Source organism: Leopardus geoffroyi, chromosome C1 (genome assembly GCF_018350155.1).
Source record: "Leopardus geoffroyi isolate Oge1 chromosome C1, O.geoffroyi_Oge1_pat1.0, whole genome shotgun sequence".
NCBI lineage: Eukaryota > Metazoa > Chordata > Mammalia > Carnivora > Felidae > Leopardus > Leopardus geoffroyi.
Genome location: NC_059328.1, coordinates 166,949,857 through 166,971,529, shown reverse-complemented (window position 1 = coordinate 166,971,529; position 21,673 = coordinate 166,949,857). Strand labels below are relative to the sequence as shown.

At 35.3% G+C, this 21,673-nt stretch overlaps 1 protein-coding gene across 3 annotated transcripts in view; it reads left to right on the top strand.

Moving 5' to 3' along the window:
- Positions 1–21,673, top strand: part of TTN (titin) — a 276,655-nt gene that overhangs the window by 123,740 nt on the left and 131,242 nt on the right. Inside the window, exons 132-165 of one of the 3 annotated variants that reach the window (XM_045480369.1) lie at positions 217–300; positions 1,032–1,112; positions 1,402–1,617; positions 2,923–3,000; positions 3,200–3,274; positions 3,479–3,571; positions 4,319–4,396; positions 4,585–4,743; positions 4,956–5,039; positions 5,212–5,289; positions 5,761–5,844; positions 6,095–6,178; positions 6,368–6,451; positions 6,658–6,960; positions 7,285–7,368; positions 8,903–8,977; positions 9,140–9,223; positions 9,752–9,826; positions 10,478–10,570; positions 11,149–11,220; positions 12,179–12,247; positions 12,526–12,615; positions 12,776–13,069; positions 13,949–14,029; positions 14,825–14,902; positions 15,440–15,523; positions 15,679–15,753; positions 17,093–17,176; positions 17,288–17,371; positions 17,492–17,575; positions 20,990–21,073; positions 21,186–21,272; positions 21,388–21,471; positions 21,557–21,640. The exons of the other annotated variants lie outside the window; for them this stretch is intronic. Of the exons in view, the coding sequence (XP_045336325.1) occupies positions 217–300; positions 1,032–1,112; positions 1,402–1,617; positions 2,923–3,000; positions 3,200–3,274; positions 3,479–3,571; positions 4,319–4,396; positions 4,585–4,743; positions 4,956–5,039; positions 5,212–5,289; positions 5,761–5,844; positions 6,095–6,178; positions 6,368–6,451; positions 6,658–6,960; positions 7,285–7,368; positions 8,903–8,977; positions 9,140–9,223; positions 9,752–9,826; positions 10,478–10,570; positions 11,149–11,220; positions 12,179–12,247; positions 12,526–12,615; positions 12,776–13,069; positions 13,949–14,029; positions 14,825–14,902; positions 15,440–15,523; positions 15,679–15,753; positions 17,093–17,176; positions 17,288–17,371; positions 17,492–17,575; positions 20,990–21,073; positions 21,186–21,272; positions 21,388–21,471; positions 21,557–21,640 (3,426 nt within the window). The remainder of the gene's footprint in view (positions 1–216; positions 301–1,031; positions 1,113–1,401; positions 1,618–2,922; positions 3,001–3,199; positions 3,275–3,478; positions 3,572–4,318; positions 4,397–4,584; positions 4,744–4,955; positions 5,040–5,211; positions 5,290–5,760; positions 5,845–6,094; positions 6,179–6,367; positions 6,452–6,657; positions 6,961–7,284; positions 7,369–8,902; positions 8,978–9,139; positions 9,224–9,751; positions 9,827–10,477; positions 10,571–11,148; positions 11,221–12,178; positions 12,248–12,525; positions 12,616–12,775; positions 13,070–13,948; positions 14,030–14,824; positions 14,903–15,439; positions 15,524–15,678; positions 15,754–17,092; positions 17,177–17,287; positions 17,372–17,491; positions 17,576–20,989; positions 21,074–21,185; positions 21,273–21,387; positions 21,472–21,556; positions 21,641–21,673) is intronic. 3 annotated transcript variants of the gene reach the window in all.

Here is a 21,673-nt window from a genome sequence, read left to right as displayed (position 1 = left end):
ACCTTTCAATACACAGAATATTGTATTTAATCTATTCTCTTTCCCAAATGCACTGGTTATATGGGTGTTGTTCGTTGTTCTTGTTGCTCTAGTTGTTTTGTATGTTTGAAATAATGCAAATGTCAAGTCTTTTATGTTTGAGTTACTATTCTCTGACTGCCTTTTGGAGGTTTGAATGAGGGAAACAAGTCTTTAAAGTGAAATCTGTCTTTAAAGTGCCCGCGGAGCCCAAGAGAGCTGTTCCAGAAGAAAAAATTCCAAAACTCAAACCTAAAAGAGAGGAGGAACCACCAGCAAAAGGTACACCAACTTTTTTCAAAACTCGAAAGAAGCATGTAGGTACTGAAGTTAACCTAGAGGAATTGGGATCTTTAGAGAAAATAATCTGAATACTTTATTATAAAGTAAGTCATATGCACACGCTATTTCCTGTCACTTCAAAACTCAACATTTCTGATACCAGAAAGTATCCTTCTTCCTTCTTTTCCGCAAAAGTGCGAAGCTCCCCCAAACGTGTACTTTCCCTCAAAATGGACTCGTCTTCTAATATGTTATTGTCTGTATACTAAACTCATCTGCCGAAATGATTGTGTTGTGTGGCAGTCTTTGACAAAACTTCAAATTTTTTAAAGCCTGGATTTTCTACATGGTGCCAGTGGAGCTTATTGAGAACACTTTAGAATTCAGGCGAAGACACTACTTATGTGACTCAAGCTTCTGCCTAATGCTTGTTCGCTAGTCATTGTTTATGCTGGCTGGGTGTCTTTTTGAAGTCTCTTATAAACACTCCCTGACCTTCTTAAAGGCATTCAATATCTTTGAAACATTAAGCAGGTTAGGAAAAAGTATTCCTTTGTATCATAGACCATGTTTATTTCCCAGTCTATTGATTTTTTCTTGCCATGTGAATGAGAAATAATGACGAGCATGGTGATGGTTGTCTTTGTCTGTGATGGTTCATACACAGTAGCTCTTAACATGCACATATTCAAAATCCTGTAATTCACTTTTAATAATTACTCTTTTTAAAGTCACTGAAATCAGAAAACGAGCTGTTAAAGAAGAAAAGGTATCCATTGAAGTTCCAAAAAGAGAAGCTCCTCCCGTGAAAGGTATGTTGAGCTTTGACTAAATAAAAAACTATACAGCTTTTTGCCTGCTACTTCCTAATTTGACTCCCACCTTTACTGGCTTATGTTGACTTATGGCAGGACATCTAACATTTGTAATCATAGAGAGCAAAATGTACATTCTTTAATACCTTGAGGAAGAAAGGACAGTCAGGGTCTCCCATAACCAGTGCATGAATCCATCACATAAGAATGAAATCAAAGTGCATCGTCACTATCACTCCTAAATGGGCTTGAAGTAAAATGCTGCCTGTTGTCAATATTATTCTAGAAGTAACTGTAACTGAAGAGAAAGAATGGTCTTACACTCAAGAAGAAGAAACCGTTTTGGTAGAACGGGAAGAGGAATATGAAGAATATGAGGAATATGATTATAAAGAATTTGAGGAGTATGAGCCAACAGAAGAATATGACCAATATGAAGAATATGCGGAACGTGAATTTGAGCATTATGAAGAGTATAAAGAGCATGAAGAATATGTCACAGGTATGAGCAAAACTGCACACCTGACACCACATTAAATACTTTCAGATTCCATTAGAACGGGATAGAAGTTTGGATGCCCAAAGACATTTGCAAAGAACTTTACTTCATTTGACAAATTCAGGACTTTTTGGTTCTTCGGTAACTTTTAGAAAAAAATCTCCATAAATCTTAAGGTTACTATTCAACTTTGGTTCTGAGACTAACCTATTTCCCCCTCATTTTTGCTTAGACACAAAATAGCAAATGTCCCTAAGTTTCTTTCTCAAAAAGGTTAAGAGTTTATCTGCAAGGGCCCATGATCATTGTAATACATGATCAGAAATTTCTGAATATCTTATTCTAAAATGTGTTATTATCGAGTACAATAGTCTTTTGAAAAATGTATTTTCCATGAGTCAAAAATATTTGTAAAAAAATGTTTTCCATTTGATGTAAAACTCAAAAGATGGGTTCCCATCATCAAAACTTGACAAGTGAAATAAGTCATACAGAGAAAGACAGGTACCATATGTTTTCATTCTTATGTGGATCCTGAGAAACTTAAGACCATGGGGGAGGGGAAGGAAAAAAAAGTTACAGAGGGAGGGAGCCAAACCATAAGAGACTCTTAAAAACTGAGAATAAACTGAGGGTTGATGGGGGGGGTGGGTAGAAGGGAGGGGAAAGTGGGTGGTGGGCATTGAGGAGGGCACCTGTTGGGATAAGCACTGGGTGTTGTATGGAAACCAATTTGACAATAAATTTCATATTAAAAAAAAACTTGACAAGATTGCTTCAGAAGTAAAGACAGAGGAGGCTAACACAAGCAGTTATGTTACATCTAATGAAGATCAGATTTGTTGAGTATAACTTCAGCTGCAATGTCTTTATTTTACTCAAAGAATTAAGTTCCTACTGGAATTTGGAAATGAATCAATATTATTATTTCATGTACCCAATCTCTGATACTCCATAGCTTAACTTTGAGAACATTCTATGTGGTTGTAAAGATAGCATTAAAAGCCAACATTATTTAGAAAGAAGTCTTAACCATGATTTTTTTCTACCTAAAGTGAAATGAAAATGTTACTATGTAAGAGAAAGTTACAGTGACCTAAAAGCCAGGAGGAAAGGGCACTGTAAGCTTGTTTAGGGCTTTTAGGCCTTAATCTCCTTGAACCTGTGATTCTCATTCAGCTCTAGAGGCTATGGCTACACTGTAAATAAAAAATATGTTACTTTAATTCTTTGAGTCCATTTAGGAACTAGCATGTTTTATTTATGTTCCAAAGTCTAACATTAAATACCTTGTGTGTACTTTTAAAGAACCCGAGAAGCCTCTCCCAGTAAAGCCTGTCCAAGAAGAACCGGTTCCCAAAAAGCCAAAGGCCCCACCAACTAAAGGTACAGTGAGAAAAATATTATCAGTTCTAAGAGACCCATGTTTCCTACATGTCTGTCATGCTATACACACATGTTGAAGTGGCAGCGTACAAATTGTGTGTGTGGGGGGGCGGTATTATGTTGTACATTGTGTTTCTTTTTGTTCTTACTACTCTTGAGAAATCTGGTTTTTAAATCTGTTAATATTGATATTTTAAAGTGCCGAAGAAACCTGTCCCTGAAGAAAAAGTACCAGTGCCCATTCCCAAGAAACTCAAACCTCCACCACCCAAAGGTACTTTGCAGAGTGATAACTACGAGAAACATCTTTGTTACCTATGTTCTATAAATGTGTCTTACTACCTTGTCTGCTGTTTTTTGTTTTTACTGAATGTGTTGTGGTCCTGATTCTTACATTTCACAGTTTTTGTGTATTTTTTATTTATATGGTATTTGTGTGGCTGGTTTTAATGTTCTTCAATAATTAATGTCTTCAAAGTGCCTGAAGAACCAAAGAAACTTGTTGAGGAAAAAATACATATTTCAGTTACCAAACGTGAAAAAGAGCAGGTGGCTGAGCCAGCTGTTAAAGGTATAATGATTTCCTTCCAAAATTGTGATCTTTTATAATGTCTCTTTTAAAATTAAGGTAGCTATGTTTTGCTTCATTTTGTTTTTGTATGTCTTTTATCGTCGGGATTTATTAGATACAAAAATCTGTCAACATAGGATAAGTAGATAATGTTACCTATAAAACAAAAAGTTGTTTGGAAATGTATCCTTAGCCTATGATACAACAGCTGTGGCTACACTATATTTAAAATAGAATACTTGGATTTAAAATTGGTAACCATTTGACACATTCCTAACTTATCTAAATTGATACAATGATATAACAGTGTTGACCACGGTTTCATACCTGTTTATTCATTCTAAACTTATTTTAAAGGCTTAAAAACAAAAAATCTAACTCAGTGCCTAGTCTTTTTTTTTTTCTAAGTATGAAGTAATTTCTCTGCACTTTCAGAAAGCATACTTACCCAGAGGCAAATTTAGCTTTTCAGTAAAGGATGTTTCCTATAAGCAGAGATACCTGAACACTAAACGTAATTTCACATCTGGGTTCTGCTACTTCAAAGTTACTTGAGTATTTTTGTCCGTTTTTATCCCAGTGAGGTTCAGAAGCATTTCCATGGAACATATAAAGCTTCTTATAGATGAACAGTTTTATATCTATCACATGAAAGACTTGTAAAATTATTCTGTCTGCTTAAAGTCTGACAAAGCAAGCATTGGCTAGGTAGCCTGTTTCTGACAATAAATCTCCTTAAATTTCAAGTGCCCTTGAAGCCCAAGAAAGTTGTCACAGAAGAAAAAGTACTTGTTGCTAAAAAAGAAGTAACAGCACCTGTTAGAGGTACCTAATATTCTTTTTAATGTGTTGTCTTCTTTGTTGTAAAAGTCATGTTCAGTTCTACGTGTGAAACTCTTCTCTGGGAAAGATAAAGCCTGATCTTTCTTCTGTTACAAATGGCTATGTCCCTGTGTGTCTTAACTTCCTTGAGTAATTGGTAAATGTCAAACCTAAAGATAATATCTTTAAAGTGCCAGAAGTACCCAAAAGACGAGAACCAGAAGAGATTGCCTTTGAAGAGGAAGTTGTCACCCAAGTAGAGGAATATTATGAAGAGGAAGAAGAGTACCTTCATGAAGAAGAGGAACTCATAACTGAAGAAGAAGTGGTACCAGTGATACCGGTCAAAGGTAGATTATGTCTCTTGACAAAGGGATACGCAGCAGCATCTCTAGAGTCTAGGTGTCTCATTTGGTCCGACTCTGGGGCTTATTAGCACCGATGACCAATTCTGCTTATTTTAGAAACAGACACTTATGCTGAAGTATGATTTCTGTGGTTACTTTTCACGTTTTATATCTTGTATGCAACATTCCCAAAATTCTTAATAATATCTTTAAAGAGCCCGAGATACCCAAGAAACCTGTTCCAGAAGAGAAGAAACCTGTTCCTGTTCCCAAAAAGAAGGAAGCCCCACCAGCAAAAGGTATACCACCATTCATAACATGACCATAGAAAAGCCTTAATCTCCATATGAATATCTTCTGAGTTCACAACTTTGTGTGTGTTGCTCTCTGTTGTTAGAAATGTTAATTGTGCTTTATACAGATGTGTTGTTACTAGTAGTTAGAACTTACCAATAAACAATATCTTTAAAGTGCCTGAGATTCCTAAGAAGCCAGAGGAGAAGGTTCCTGTGCCCATTCCTAAAAAAGAGAAGCCTCCACCAGCTAAAGGTACATCTCTTTATAATCCATCAGTGGGATAATGTAATAATTTATTCACGTAGTATAACTTGATAAAACTTCTTTCCCCATGACAATATTAACAAGACAAGGGCCTCCCAACTGGTCATAAAAGCAGTTTACCATGTATTCATCTCTAAATTTTGCCATCAAAGCATGGTGATGCTAAATGCTTGGCTCTTTGTCTTTAGTGGAAAGCTCTTACTGTAAGGTAAATTCTTATAATACCAAAATGGACAAGATCACCGTTTACCAGGCATTGTGTGTTGTCCTTATCACCAGTCTGTGTTTTCTCAGTGTTCTCTATTTAAATTTTGTGCCTCTCCTTGCCTTTATTTTGTGGCTGTTATTATTTTCATTCTTAAAGTAAAATTATATGATGCTTCAGTTAAGTCCTAAAATTGTTGGGTCCTTATCGATGGGTGAAGAATGTGACACTAATCCTACTTGATATCTTTAAAGTTCCTGAAGTACCCAAGAAACCTGTACCAGAGGAGAAAGTACCAGTACCGGCTCCTAAAAAGGTGGAAGCTCCACCTGCCAAAGGTACATGAACTTGCGAAATGTTTTTATTTCACATTTGCATATAAGGAAAAATTAACCAGTTCAATTCTATGCTCTTTGGGGATGCAACTGTTTAATATTCCTTCATGGAAAAGAAAAAATTTTATTTTAAAGATAAAATGCTTCTTGAAATGCCTTGGTTATAATTTTATTACTTAATCTTTTTTGAGACTATGCTTAAACTCAAAATTTTATGTCATGTAACATTTTTCTCTAAATAATTTCTTTAAAGTGCCAGAAGTGCCCAAGAAGCCTGTGCCTGAGAAGAAGGTGCCAGTTCCTGTACCTAAGAAAGTAGAGGCTCCACCCGCAAAAGGTACATCACTTCATCATTTAAGTGTGGGTTTCAGCTATGTATATTCACATACACCTTCCCCCATAACATTGCATGATTTAAAACCTTGTTGATTAGAAATGTAAAAGTCAGGTATTTGTGATTATTTTCATATTCGTTGCTCTAAAACATAAAAGAACACATTCTTAAAGACAAATAATATTTTTAAAGTGCCAGAGGTGCCCAAGAAGCTCATCCCAGAAGAAAAGAAACCAACACCTGTTCCGAAAAAAGTGGAAGCTCCACCACCCAAAGGTACATTAGTTTCTTACAGAAACAGGGCAAAAAGGAAAACTAACTGGTATTACACTGCCTCACTAATTACAATTAATGCTTAATGACATTGAATTTGAGACAATCGATGCTCTATGATACCAGAATATTTGCTTTTCATGTTATCCCATTGTTATGAATAGTGTACGTAAAAGTGACACTTTACGATTGAATAAATATCTTTAAAGTGATATCCAAGAAACGCGAGCCAGTTCCAGTTCCTGTAGCTCTACCTCGGGAAGAAGAAGTCCCATTCGAAGAAGAAATTGCTCCTGAAGAGGAAGTTCTACCTGAGGAAGAGGAAGTTCTACCTGAGGAAGAGGAGTTTCTACCTGAGGAAGAAGAAGTCGCTCCTGAAGAAGAAGAAATTGCTCCTGAAGAAGAAGAAGTTCCTCCTGAGGAGGAAGAATTCATACCTGAGGAAGAAGTTGTACCTGAAGAAGAGGAAGTTCTTCCAGAAATTAAACCTAAGGTGCCAGTACCTGCACGAGGTATAGAAACTCTCCTTGGAGTCATCAAGGCCTCTTTTGTGTTGCATTCTGCCTTTCCATCTTTCGTACTCATCTCCAGTCTTATCTATACTACTTCATTCTTTATGTTGTCTACCATCTGAATCTTAGAAAGCGTTCCAGACATGTGTGCCTTTATTGTTGTGTCTGTCATGTGTGTCTATCGTAAATGATCTGAATGTCTTTTCAGATTTCATGACATGCAATGTTATTTAGTCGTTTGTGGTCTTATTCTCATTTGTCTTTTTGTTATATATATCATACTGTGCCTGTGGTTTTTAATGTCTTAAAATGAATGTTTTTAAGTGCCTGAAGTGCCAAAGAAACCTGTACCAGAGAAGAAAGTCCCCGTTCCTGCTCCTAAAAAAGTGGAACCTCCACCACCCAAAGGTATACTTCCCCTAAGTGAATGCACAGTCTTCATCCATAAACATTTTCATCCAGACAAATTGTGGTGGAATTGGGGTTAGGAAAAATTATATTTATAGAATAGAGTGGCACATTTTTATTTCTAAAAATGTTCAGGAACACTGATATCCACTTTTCACTGGATGCAAAACAGTATTCAAGAACAAAGTTAAAAGAAACTATTGTCCCAGTACTGCCACAGAAGTTCTACCCAGTTGCCTATAATTTTATTAAACATCATAATTTTCTTTCTTTTTAATTTTTTAATGTTTATTTTTGAGAGAGAGAGAGAGAGAGAGAGAGAGAGAGAGAGAGAATGAGAATGAGCAGGGGAGGGGAGAGCGAGAGGGAGACACGGAATCTGAAGCAGGCTCCAGACTCTGAGCTCACAGCACAGAGCCCTGCGCGGGGCTCAAACTCACGAGCCGTGAGATCATGACCTGGGCCAAAGTCGGACGCCTAACTGACTGAGCCACCCAGGCGTCCCAAACATCATAATTTTCATATAGATATTCTGCCAAGCTAAATATGATGAATACATTTTCCTAAGTTTCATCCTTCAGCCATTTATATGAAGTGCCTTTGTAACACCAGGATGAAGATAAAAAAGGATTGAAGTATTTCTCAAAATACTATGGAATAGCTTATGTCTTGTGTTACATATATATAAATGGTAGCCCAGCAGGTTTTGACTTTAGCCTTGGGTTTGTTCCTTGCTGTATTATTCTGAGCAAGCCTTTTAACCAATCTGAGCCTCGGGTATCTCTCCTTTAAAATGGGGAGACTGGTATCAGTTCTAGTGGGCTCAGATATTATTGTGAGGATAAAATAAAGTAAGGTATGTGAAAGTGCTCTATCACTGAATGAATTATCCAGGTCAGACCATAGTACTGGACAAAGTCCATATAGTTATACCTTAAAGCTCAGTATTTTCTGCAAAAGGTCATGGCATCACTACTTAAAATAAGCATAACCTCTCCACCAGGTTAAATATCATATAAGCAGTGAAATGGTAAAGCTGGTCCTTTATCAAAATTTTTTAATGTTTTAATTTATTTTTTAGAGAGAGAGAGTGCGAGTGGGGTAGGGGCAGATATAGAGAGGGAGACACAGAATCTGAAGCAGGCTCCAGGCTCTGACCTGTCAGCACAGAGCCCGATGCGGGGCTCGAACTTAAAAACGGCAAGATCATGACCTGAGCTGAAGTCCGATGCTTAACCGACTGAGCCACCCAGATACCCCATGCTGGTCCTTTATTAGATTTCAAGAATTCAGAAATACTTTATAGATAATGATTCAATAAATTACTAGTGAAATTTAGATGGATGAAATGACAGCATCTGTCCTCTGATATTCAAATAGGTTGCTGATCCCTTGCTTAACACTGGGCTCCTGATCTACCCTATATCTCTACCCTGAGCAACTGTTGCATGTGTTCTTTCTGTGTGTGGACTTCTTGTGTTCTCTCTTTTTGTCCCTCACAATAAATTCTTATCATGAAATGATGTCTTTAAAGTGCCTGAGGTTAAGAAGAAAGTGCCAGAGAAGAAAATGATCATTCCTAAGAAAAAGGAGCCTCCCCCCGCCACAGGTACTGCTACTCCCAGGCAAATTAGACACTGCCACTTCTTTCTATCCGTAAAAGTCCCAGTGTTCTGTTTCAATATCTGTTACTATAAGTTGTATTATTGCTGTGTCTGGTGTCTCTGTGTTTGTGTATCTTAAATTATAAAATCAAATAATATCTTTAAAGTGCCTGTGGTGCCTAAGAAACCTGAACCAGAAAAGAAGGTGCCTCCTCCTGGTCTTAAGAAAGCAGTGGCTCCTCCTGCCAAAGGTACATCTCCCCAAAACAGGAATGTGTTTGTTGTACTGATGTTGAACTGTGATGCTGTCCACACAGGATGTTCAACATAAACGTTTGCTTTGTGTGGTGTGTCATTTGCATTCCCCATTTGTGACTCTGTTGCAACCATGTTTGTGCTATGTCATTTTTCCCCCGCTTTGTGTTTGTGTATTTTACGTTGATTCTCTACATATGTTACTTCTCAAAAATAAAAACACTATCTTTAAAGGGCCGGAAGTAACTAAGAAGCCAGTCCATGAAGTACCTGTTGCTCTTTCTAAAAGAGTAGAGGCTCCAGCAATAAACAGTAGAATATCTCTTTAATGGGCTCTTAGTCTTAAATCACAAACCTCTTTATTTTTGTTTCAATAGCTGATTATATGAAATCTCAATGTTTCATCTTGGGCATGTGTATTTTGATATTTACTACCTTGTGTTGAAAAATGGGAAACTTGGTCTTTATGCACTCTTCTTTGGTTCTTGCATTCTAAATTCCTAAAACAATCAATATCTTTTAAGTTCCTGATGTACCTAAGAAAGTGGAAGAAAGACAAATCATTCTCCTTGAAGAAGAGGAAGTTCCACCGATTGAAGGTAGATGACTTTCTAAGAAAATAGATATTCCAAGTCATCATTGTCTTATCATTGTTTAATATTTGAAGGAGACAAATGTACATTTCACTTCAGAAAATAAACATATTCAGGCTCTAAAAGAAATTATTATTTACCTAATAAAAATTGGGCAGGCAAATGAAAATCAACTGACTCTCCTTTCTCACACGCTTAGCCTGTTTGTTTATTTATTTGTTTTCTTTTAATGACACTCTTTGAAAGGAAACTGTATTTTCCATGGGGAATTTTTAATCAAATGATGTGGTTGGCAATAGCAGAATATACCCACCCAAAAGAAATTCCCAGTTAAGCCTGAGTAGTTGGTACAGAAAATCTGACTTAAACCGCTAAGTGAATGTTTGCCTTCAAACAAGTCCATCTCCATTAAAAATAATGATAATAATTCTAACTAAATTCTCTTTGATATCCTTTCCAAATATGAAATTCTTGAAAGGGCCTAATGTATTTGAAGACCCCACAGATTTTTTTTCAAGGACTAGTGAGTTATCACGCACTGGAAAAAGGTTGAGTTATGAATTACCTATGTTTATGACGACCTCTGTTTTCAGATAGATCATTTTAGTTTAATATTCAAAAAGAATTATTATTTACAAACTAATAATCTTTTTAAAGTGTATGAGGAACCGGAAGAGCCTATTCCGGAAGAAGAGATCCCAGAAGAACCACCTAGCATAGAAGAGGTTGAGGAGGTGACACCACCTAGAGGTACAGCTTCTCTTGGGAGTTGGACATTTAAAATCTATGGTGTTCCAAATCTTTCCCAGGATATGTCTAAATCTAATATTCCTCAATATACTTTTCTCACATCTTATCAATGATAAATTGAATATCAATAATTAATAGCACCGAAAGTGTCCCTTCCCCTCCCCCAACTTTTCTACTGCATCAAAGATACGATTCTTGGGTTATTAGCCCTTCAATTTTTTCTGGCGAGGCCCTGTCGTAAGATTTTCTCCTAGTTTCTAGTTTTGGGGCCTTTATTCAATATGAAAGTGGAGGGAAATCTATTTCTGTGTTGTTTACTTTATAGAATAATTCTTAGCCTATTATTCCTGTAAACTATGACAAGCTTTTTCGTTAACTGATATTATGTTTGCTAATAGGATTAAGAAATAATAGCTTTCTCACCTTTAGAGTCGCTACTCCATATATATAATTACCATTTAGGTTGCTAATATCTTTTAAAAATGAGTCAATGCTTTTTTTGCTATTTTTTGCATATGTGGATGTTGTTCCATTCATTGCGTGTCATTTTTCAAAATGTCTATCTAATACCTTTCAAGTGCCTGAAGTGGTTAAGAAAGTAGTACCTGAAGCACCTACTCCTGTTCCTAAAAAAGTGGAGCCAGCCAAAGGTATAGCAAATCTCAATTAATAACATCTTTAAATTCCAATTATGTTCTTTTAAAAAACAGAAATTTCTTTTCTGACTGCTTTCTTTAAATAGCAAACTTATGAAATTGATTAAGGATCAATAAAACTGTAACCCACTCCATATCTTTAGCCTTTTTGGAATGTTAATGGATGGTTATGTGTGTATATATTATTCCAGAAGTTTCTCATTGTAACTGAGAATTTTAATGTTAATTAGTACATTTCTTTATACTTTTATACATAACAATAGGTTCTTCTTCCCCACATTCCATTCATAAATCTTATTCCATTACATAGAGTTTTGTCATGTTACCATAAGTACGTATACAATCTTATTTTATAGGGGAAAAAAATCTGTCCTAATGCTTGGATAATAACTATTTTAAAGAGCCTTATGTCCTTTCTAATATTTTGCCTAAGCACTCAAGTTTACTGCAAAATGTCTACTTCTCATTGCTTCCTAATAAAGTTAATGCTTCAGGAGTGCTCTTAGTCAATGAGCTTACACTGTCCCTATCACAGTAGGCATCGCCAGCAGATGTAATACTATCAGCAGAAAGGGCACCTGTGTCAAGGCTTAAGTACTCTATTATGGTAATCACTTCAAAAAAGTCTTTGTCAAATTAAAAATTGTAGAAGTCTTTGTCACATTAAAAATAGGCCCAATATTGGTAACCCCTGCTATTAAAAAATAAATAAATAAATAAATAAATAAATAAATAAACAAACCAGCACAGATTCTTGTGGACACGTCCTCTAAGGTTTGGTTAGCACAAATAAGGGATTTGGAAAGATAACTTTATTGCCTATAAAACTGGTAGCCAGTAGTACGGAGTGTCTTCTTAAACTTTGATTATTAAAGATGTTGTTTTTGCTGTTTTTATTTCTTGTTTATTATTGAGTATTGTCAGCTAACCGAAATGCCTAATATCTTTAAAGTGCCAAAGAAGGTTCCTGAGGAGAAAGTACCTGTTCCTGTTCAGAAAAAAGAGCCACCTCCAGCCAAAGGTACATATTCTCTTATAAACCTAAACTTCCTGCTAATGTATTCTCATTAAGATTTTTATGTTTGGGGTGCCTGGCTGTTTCAATCCACTCTTGATCTTGGGGGTCATGAGTTCAAGCCCCACGCTGGGCATGAAACCTACTTAAAAAGAATAGATTTTTTTTTTAATTCAAAAAAAGATTCTTATGTATTATGTCTCTGTGTCTTGACTGTTTTGATGTCTTTTGTCTATGAAAATTTGCTCTTAACAGTCCTAAATATTAAAACTATATCTTTAAAGTGCCTGAAGTACAAAAGAAAGTCCCAGAAAAGAAAGTTGCAGAAAAGAGAGTCCCTGTGCCTAAAAAAGAAGCTATTCCCCCAGCTAAAGGTATTTTCGGAAAGATCTTTGATCTTCACTTATTGTTGCATGAAAGCTTTTTTTTTTTTTTTATTTCAGTTGTTTTTATTCTGTATTTTGAATTTACATTTTCATTTCTCTTGTGTTTTTTAAAAAAAAGACAAATTTCTTAAACTAGATGCTCTTTCAGGGAGGACTGTCCTTGAAGAAAAAATATCAGTTGCCTTCCACAAAGAGGAAGTAGTAAAAGAAAGAACAGAATTAGAAGTAGTGGAGACACCAGTAGAATATCTTGAGGAAGAAGAGTTCCATGAAGTTCAAGAATATTTTGAAGAAGAAGAATTCCATGAAGTAGAAGAATTCGTTAAAGTAGAACAACCCAGAATCGAAGAAGTACACAAAGCTGAAGAGGTCCATAGAGTAATAGAAGTTTTAGAGGCTGAAGAAGTGGAAGTATATGAAAAACCCAAAGCTCCACCTAAAGGTATAGGAGAATTCTGTAGATACTACAAATTGTTATATCTTGCTCTAACTCACTTTCTTTCTAAGTGCATTTCATGTTCAGTTTGGAACACTAGAAACCCACTTACTTTCCAAGTTAAAATCATTGAATGCTTTAAGCATGAGCTTCAACTATTTGATACAAAGTTTAATATGGAGTAGAGATTAACCACACAGAATATAATTTAGCAGGCAAAATAATAGTATTTGATATCTACTTATCTAAGGAGCTCACTATATGAATTTGTAGATTCTTTTTTGAATCTAGCTAAGAATGACTGTTGCAAACAAAATTCTTTGTACAAAATTCTTACAAACATAAGAATGATTGTTACAGGTACCAAAATATCTGACCAAGGTTATCAGTTGAGTGAAAAAGGAGCTCCTCAGTTCACTGAAGAATTTACATGTGAGGCAATACAACCATTGCTTTGTTATCATGAGTCAACTGTTCACAAACTGATCACTGCTTATCAAAAGCTTCTGCCATTTTATGATATTTTCATTAGAGAAATAACATTAAGGAAGTAAATGAAGCATTGGTAACACCACCCATTCTTATATTTTTTGAGGAGAAACCATGATACAAATAAATTCTCTTCAATACCACTCCAGATCTTGAATGAATTAAAATATGTGTAATGTGAAGGAATATGTGTATGGTGTGCATGTGTGCTTAGTATACATAGAAAATCTACAATATAGATGAAGTCTAGCAAAGCCACATCTCTTTTGGAGGTGTGATGCAAATTCAAAAAAAATAGATAAAGCATTTATGAGCCCTCATTGGACTAACTTTATTAGTAGCACTCCCTAATACTTTAAGAACTCATTCTAAATCAAAACACTAATATCTTTGAAGGGCCTGAGATATCTGAGAAAATCGTTCCTCCAAAAAAACCACCCACTAAAGTTGTTCCTCGAAAAGAGCCACCAGCTAAAGGTATTTCATTGGTGAAAAACTACTTACCTAATTATATGTACAGTAGCACCTTGATTGCATTATAAGTTTGTGTTCTTGATGTTTTTCTTCTGTGTCTTGTGTTTTTGGAATTTCTAAGACAAATTATTATCTTTAAAATGGTTGAGGGTCCAAAGGAAGTTCTACCAAAAGAGAAAGCCACTGTTGTTATACCTAAAAAAAACAAAGCAAATATCCTTATCAACCAGATAGTAAACCCAGGTTTCCTTCTTTGGTACTATTGAATTGTATATTCACTAATATGCCTTTTGATAAATCCATGCTTTCCTATTAATCATTAGTTTTAATAACTTAGTGATAATAAATACATAGTGACCGTGTGTTTAATGTCCCTGCTTTGTTCATTCTTGTAAACCTCTTGAGTTTTACAACAGAAATAAAAAAAAAAACACCTGAAAAATAATATATATTTCTATCTTTAAAGTCCCTGAATCATTTAAGAACATTATCATTTAAGAGAAAGTATCGATTATTCCATCAAGACAAGCAGAAGTAGCACCAGCTGACAGTGTCTTGTTAATTTTTCTTGTCAAAGTCTTAACGGATTCTAACATGGGAAATTCTTCTGGATCTCTGTTGTCATGTTTGTTATCAAAATTCAACTCATTTTAAGTACTGTAATGTATGTGATAAAGTGAAACTGTTTTATATTGTGACTATGTCATGTTTTGTGCTTATGTTTTTCTTATGTTCTGCTTGTTACAAATCTTTATGAATGTTTAAAAGTAAAAGAAACTATTACTGCTATCTTTAAAGTACCTGAAGTGCCCAAGAAAATTGTGGTAGAAGAAAAAGTACGTGTTCCTGAAGAGCCCAAATTTCCACCAGCTAAAGGTACCTGCCTTTGCTGATTGCACCACTAATATAAAACCCCCTTTTATTCACTTACTGTGGAGCAGAGAGAAAGAGAGATCATTCTCCCCTCAATGCCACAATATAGCTGAATTATGTAAACTGCAGTTTATGTTCTAAAACATAGTCTTCCCTTTGTGATGACCTTCTGGAAACGAAGGCATATGCCTAAACATTGTTATTGTTTTTGTTTGATCCTCTTCTTAAGCGATAATTAAGTGATATTGACCCCCTCAACTTCTTTTCAAAAATAATTTATTTTGGAACTATTGTCAGGAAGCTCTGGAAACAAACATTCCAAATAACAACAGAAAATGATGCTATACCCCAAGGGCAAAGTATTTTTAATATGACAAATCAAGAACACATCAACAAGGCAATCTAGAGAGATGCACTGTGTATTTAGTTGGCTTACGATTTTGGAATTCTTGGTGTTCTTGTTAGATCCCCCTCTTTATCTTGATATTTTAGACCCAATTATGATATTTTTAAAAATAAAATAAACAAATATCTTTAAAGCACCTGAAGTACCCAAGAAAATTGTTCCAGAAGAAAAAGTTCATGAAGCTGTTCCTAGAAAGCCTGAAGTTCCACCAGCTAAAGGTATACACTGATACTAATCACAACATGAAATGATTCTTTGTTTAGTTATTCATAGTTTAAAATGAATGTGTGTGATGTTAAATTCTTGTATTTGGCTTCTTATATTCTTTGCATATTTGTTATTTATCACAATTAACATACTAATATCTTTAAAGTTCCTGAGGTTCCTAAGAAAAGTATTCACGAAGAAAAACCAGCTACAGTTCTTTCTGAAGACACAACGATGTACAGTGAGTGTAGAAAAATCGGTGCTTCTCTTTGGTTTCAGTTGTGTTTGTCTTCACAGCTTTTAAAAATAAATATACTAATACCTTATAAAAGCCTAACATGCCAAAAAATATTTGGCCAAAATTAAATCATTTGAAAGTTTACTTGCTCAGACAAGGTATATCTCCTCACCAATTTAAAAAAAATAGTCCTTTACCTGTAACGTTGCCCAATTTTAGAAAAGCCATTTGCCTTGTTGTATTTGTCACTGTCTTGTCTCGTTCTGCTCTGTGTACTAATATCTTCAGCTCAAAAGCATTTTATTTTCTCAGGCCATGAAGTAACTTACTTTAACTTCATAATAATATTTTAATTGGACTTTATAGATTCAAAATGCCCCATTATTATTTTTCTACTCTTCCCAGCCATCATTAGAAATATTTTGGCAATACTGCTCCAATCAAACCATAGATTTATAAGGCCATTACAACATCAAAAGGATTCTCAAGCCATTTTTTTTTTGGTCTTATGCAAAATTATGATTAAATAATTTGAGGAGTAAAATATGAATAATAAAATACTCTGAATAGAATACTATTCAATAATATGAATAGTAAAATTGCTAGGAGTCAAGATACTCTTCCATTTATTTCAATCCAAAAAATGCCAATAGTTCTGATATTCTTTCATTTAGTTTAATCTAAAAATTCCCTGCTTAAACCCATTTTTTTTTGTCTTTAATACTAGGTTGGGATAAAAATATATGATGACTCCCTTCTTTGAATACCTTTTCTGTGCTTGAGTTTCATTATTGTCATCAGCCAGTCTTCCTTTCTAAAAGCTGGAGAAATCTTTTATTTTCTTCATTTGCCTTATTTCCAAAGATTTAATTATTTTTCTTTTTCTTTTCTGTTTCCAATCCCTAAGTGGTTATTAAACTACACAGCCATAAGCCAGATGTGGTTTGAGATTATAGCCAACTAGGTTTCTGGAAAAGGAAAGGACTTATATGAATTTCCAGTAGCCCAAATATAACATAAGAGAATTCTTAATGTGCAACTCAATATCAACCCTGTTCTTTATGAACAAAACCAGGAGCAACAGGACAGTTTTACCAATAACTTTCTGCAAAGTAGAATTATATAGCCCCTGACCAGGGAATTCCTCAATTTTATCATCATCATAAATGAGGGTTCTATATGATAAAACTGGAAATTAGCCAATGTGTTATTGTCATTAGTTTGTGTCTATGTACTACTGGTAACTTGGGTGATGAGCGTGTATTATGTATTATGTTTTCTTAATACTGTTTGTCATTGACTTGAAATTCCCTTAATTGTATAAATACTAATATCTTTAAAGTTTATGAAGTGTCTGAAGAATCCACCTCAGAAGAAAAAGTACTTGTGACTCGTCCTCAAAAGACAAAAACCAAAGTAGCAAAAGGTATATAACACCAATGATCTGGTCTGAAGAAAATTTATTTTTTAGCTCATATTAAAAGCTGAATCTTTTCCTTCACTGTTTATAAATATAACTATACTCATATCTTTTAAGTGCCTGAGCCACCCAAGAAAGTTGTTCCAGAGGACAAAATATATGTGACTATTCCTAAAAAGAGAGAAACACCAGCAACTAAAGGTACATTTCAACAACCTTGAACTTGGATGAATAACTTTGGATTCAAGACTCAAAAATTGTGTGTTATATAATTTACTGTTTTTACAACTTCTAAGTGTAAACCTACTAATATCTTTAAAGAGCCTGATATAACCAGAGAAGTTTTTCTGGAGGTGGAGTTACCTGAGGCTGTTCCCCAAATTCCAGAGCATCCTCCAACTCAAGGTATAATTCTTAGTTATGAAAATCTAAATAAGAAAATCTTTCTTCTTCAGTCTGAAAGATATGTTTAGTGTTTTGTGTAGGTTCTCAGAACCTCTAACGCTAAAATACTAATATCTTTAGGGCATCCAATGTACCCAAGACAAGGAACTTTATATGACTTGCCTCCCCCCGCCGCCCAAAAGAGTCCCACTCATACAATGTACAAGGATAAACAATTAGAACAAAAATTAAATTTCTAACATAAAGTTATAATATCTGTTAACACATGTAACTTTCTTAATATGTTGTGTCTTCATGTCTTTGCCTTTTTCTCAACTAAAAAATACTAATATCTTTAAAGAGTTGGAAGTCTCCAAGGAAGGTCTTCCAGAGCGGCAAGCTCCTGTTGCTAAAAGAAGAAAATCACCACCACCAAAAGGTACAAGCCAGAAGAAAGTCAACGTTCATATCTCATGATTGTAGTTGTACTTAACCCATGCAAATATACTTATATCTTGAAAGCTCCAAATGCTACCATTTCAGAGAAGTGGGAGCCCCCGAAGCAGAAGCTCGACTGGGTATACACATGTTCCCAGGAGTTATTCAAGAGAAAATAGAGGAGGAAAGATCTTTAACTTATCTAAATGGAAGATATGTGGATTATAAAGTTTAACCTCTGAGGCCTTCAGGGAGTATATGAATACATATAATGTTATATGAGACCCAGATAGATTCTTCAATAGGATTACTAATACTATTATTGTTTCCCAAAAAAGAAAAAAATCAGAATAGCTAGAAAAAATCTACACAAGACCACTTAAAATATTTATATCCCTGAAACTAGATTGAATTGGTTTAGCTCCCCCTTTAAAGCAGACATCTGTGCCATCAAATGACAGAGGTGTTTGGCTGTAGACTATAAATCAGCAATTCAGCTCTCCATGGGGTTGAAATTGCAGAATACAACTGCTTAATAGAGTTGCTTTTCTATTAAAATAAACTTACTACTAAAAATAGGCATATCAATTTGAAATAATTATTTTCCCATAAGACTTAAATACAGAAATATTTTTGAAAAACCGTGACTTAAAGACAATAAAATATGAAGTTCAATGACTTTGAGCAGCAGTTCTTTCTGTAATACCCTCTCCACTTCAGAGCCTTCTAAAACCAAGGCAGTTAAAACTAGTTAAAGTTGGAATTCTGTACTGAATACTTAGTTGCTCCTCTCATTGTCTTTTATTTTTAAAGAGTTCTACATTTTTCCATTTTGAGTGTTTTAAATAAATCAAAATATGAGAAAGTTTTAAGACATCCAGCATAACAATTTCTTTACAATATCCATGATATTCTGTACTTTAAAGAATATCTGAACACTTTGACCTGATTTTTTCAGTCTAGATCTTTAGGTCATTCTCCTGTCTCCCATGCTTGAAAAACAAACACCTTTCTAAAGTGCCTAAAGTAGGGGTACAAAATGAGGCCAATCCAGATAAGAAAGAAACTGTTTTGTTCTCCTCAAATTAATATATAAATGTACATCATTAGTTATACAAAATCAATTTTTCTCACTTGAAGCTAATTTTCCATGATCTAATTTTCTATACATCTACCATTCCAAGAAATTAAATTACTAACATTGACAGTACCTGAGGTGACCAAGAAAACAGCTCCTAATAAGTATGTATTCTTACCATCGTTAAAAAATCCAATGTGGGGAGCAGGGAGGGCCCCCAGTCTGGGGTGTTCCTGTAGGTTGAGTTAGGAATAAAACTCTTCATCACTCTAAAGTATGATGCATTAATATCTTTAAAGTGGCTGAATCACTTCAAGAACCTGTCCCTGTAAAGAAAACACCCAAGGCTGCTCCCCGTGAAATTGAAACACCTTCCAGTAAAGGTATCATTCATTCTATCATTCCTGCCTTCATTCATTTCATAAATGTCAATGGTGTAAATGGTGGTAGGGAGCTGGGAAATAATGAACAAAGACAATTAAGACTTGATTCCTTTCTTCAAAACTTTATATCTCATCCACCTTTTAAAAGAAGCACCCATGTAACCAGAAATATCACTTTGGTTCAGTTCATGTCTAATGTCAGTTAACTAGTGTCTTCACTGATCCCTTAACCTCTAAGTATGATACTAATATCTTCAAAGCACCAGAAGCTATGGAAGAAGTTGCTCCTGAGATGCAAGTATCTGAAGATGTTCCTAAAGAGCCAGAATCTCTGCCTGTAAAAGGTATGTGATACCTGTGAACAGATTCTGAAGAAGAGATGATATGTCCTCAGCTCCTAAAACCATGTTTTTCTAATGTCCTTCATAACACATAAACATAAAAATACAAATATCTTTCAAGCATCTGAAGCTGCGCCCAAAGTTCCCTCTCAGAAGCAAATATTTGCAGGTGTTCCTATTAAAACAGAAACCTCTTCTACTAGGAGTATTCATTCAACAAATACTTAGTGAGGAGGGTCCACAGTGTCACAGGAACTATGCCAGGTGCTAGGGAAGGCCTCTTCTCAAGAATGGACAGGCAAAGAAAAGACTTCTAGAAAACTACATTTGCTAACTTATTGTGGTTACTGTTTTCACTAACAATTTTAAATCTTTAAATGTGAAATACTAATATCTTTAAAGTGCCTGAAGCTCCTCAAGAAGCTGTTCCTGCAAAGAGAGTCCCTTCCAAAAAAAGAGAACCTCCTTCAGTTAAAGGTACAAATTACCATGCCCTCAAGCTGAAGAAGAAATAGCTCTTATAATCTTGAAAATATTTTGCTGTTCCTAGTGATCTTCATAACACTAAATATTAAAATACTAATTTCTTAAAGTACGGGAAGCTCCCCAAGAAATTGTCGCTGAAGAGAAAACATATGTGGTTCCTCACAAAAAGCCTGAAGTTCTTCGTGATGAAGGTATATGTTGCTAGAAGCTTAGAATTTTGGGAAAATGTCTTTTCCTATGTAAATGTGTTTCCTGTTTGTCCTGATTCTTATAACTCCTAAATGTAAAAATATTAATATCTTTAAAGTGCCAGAGGCTCCCAAAGAAGTTGTCCCAGAAAAGAAAGTGTATCCTCCCCAAAAGCCTGAAGTCGTACCTGTCAAAGGTACATTCTAAACCACTCTCTAAGGTGGGGTAGGGAGGGCAATGGAAAGAACCACCTTACTGGACTTGAAAGTTCTTTGTCTATGTTGATTCTTGTGACTCACATGTAAATTTACTAATATCTTCAAAGTACCAGAGGCTCCCAAAGAAGTTGTCCCTGAAAAGAAAATGGCTGTGGCGCCTCCTAAAAAGCCCAAAGTCCCATCTGTTAAAGGTAGTTGTCACTAACCTTAGGTTTAAAAAGATACAACTCTTCTGTTCTTGGAAATATTTTGTTCTAGCGGTCTCACAATGCTTACATGTAATTTTACTAATATCTTTTAAGTGCCCGAAGTTCCTCAAGAAATTGTCCCTGAAAAGAAAGCACCAGTGGTGCCTCCTAAAAAGCCCGAAGTCCCACCTGTCACAGGTATTTGTCACTGGCCTTAGGCTTGTAAAGACACCACTCTTCTGCTCTTGAAAATATCTTTTTCCATTGGTCTTCATAACTCCTAAGTGAAATTTTGCTAATATCTTTTAAGTGCCCGAGGCTCCCAAAGAAGTTGTCCCTGAAAAGAAAGTGGTTGTGGCGCCTCCTAAAAAGCCCGAAGTCCCACCACCTGTTAAAGGTACTTGTCACCAATCTTAGGCTTATAAAGACATATCACTCTTTTGCTCTTGAAAATATCTTGTTCCAATGGTCTTCATAACAACTAATTGTAATTTTGCTAATATTTTTTTAAGTGCCCGAGGCTCCCAAAGAAGTTGTTCCTGAAAAGAAAGTGGCTGTAGCACCTCCTAAAAAGCCTGAAGTCCCACCAGCCAAAGGTAGTCACCCCCATGCCACTGTATTTGATACTGTCCATTTTTTTCTCTACTCTGTCTAATCATGAAAATACTAATATCTTTAAAGTACCCGAGGTGCCAAAGGCAGCTGTTCCGGAAAAGAAGGTGCCTGAAGTTATTCCTCCCAAACCGGAAAGTCCACCCCCTGCAGGTAATGTCAAAGCTATACATACTAGGAAAAGAA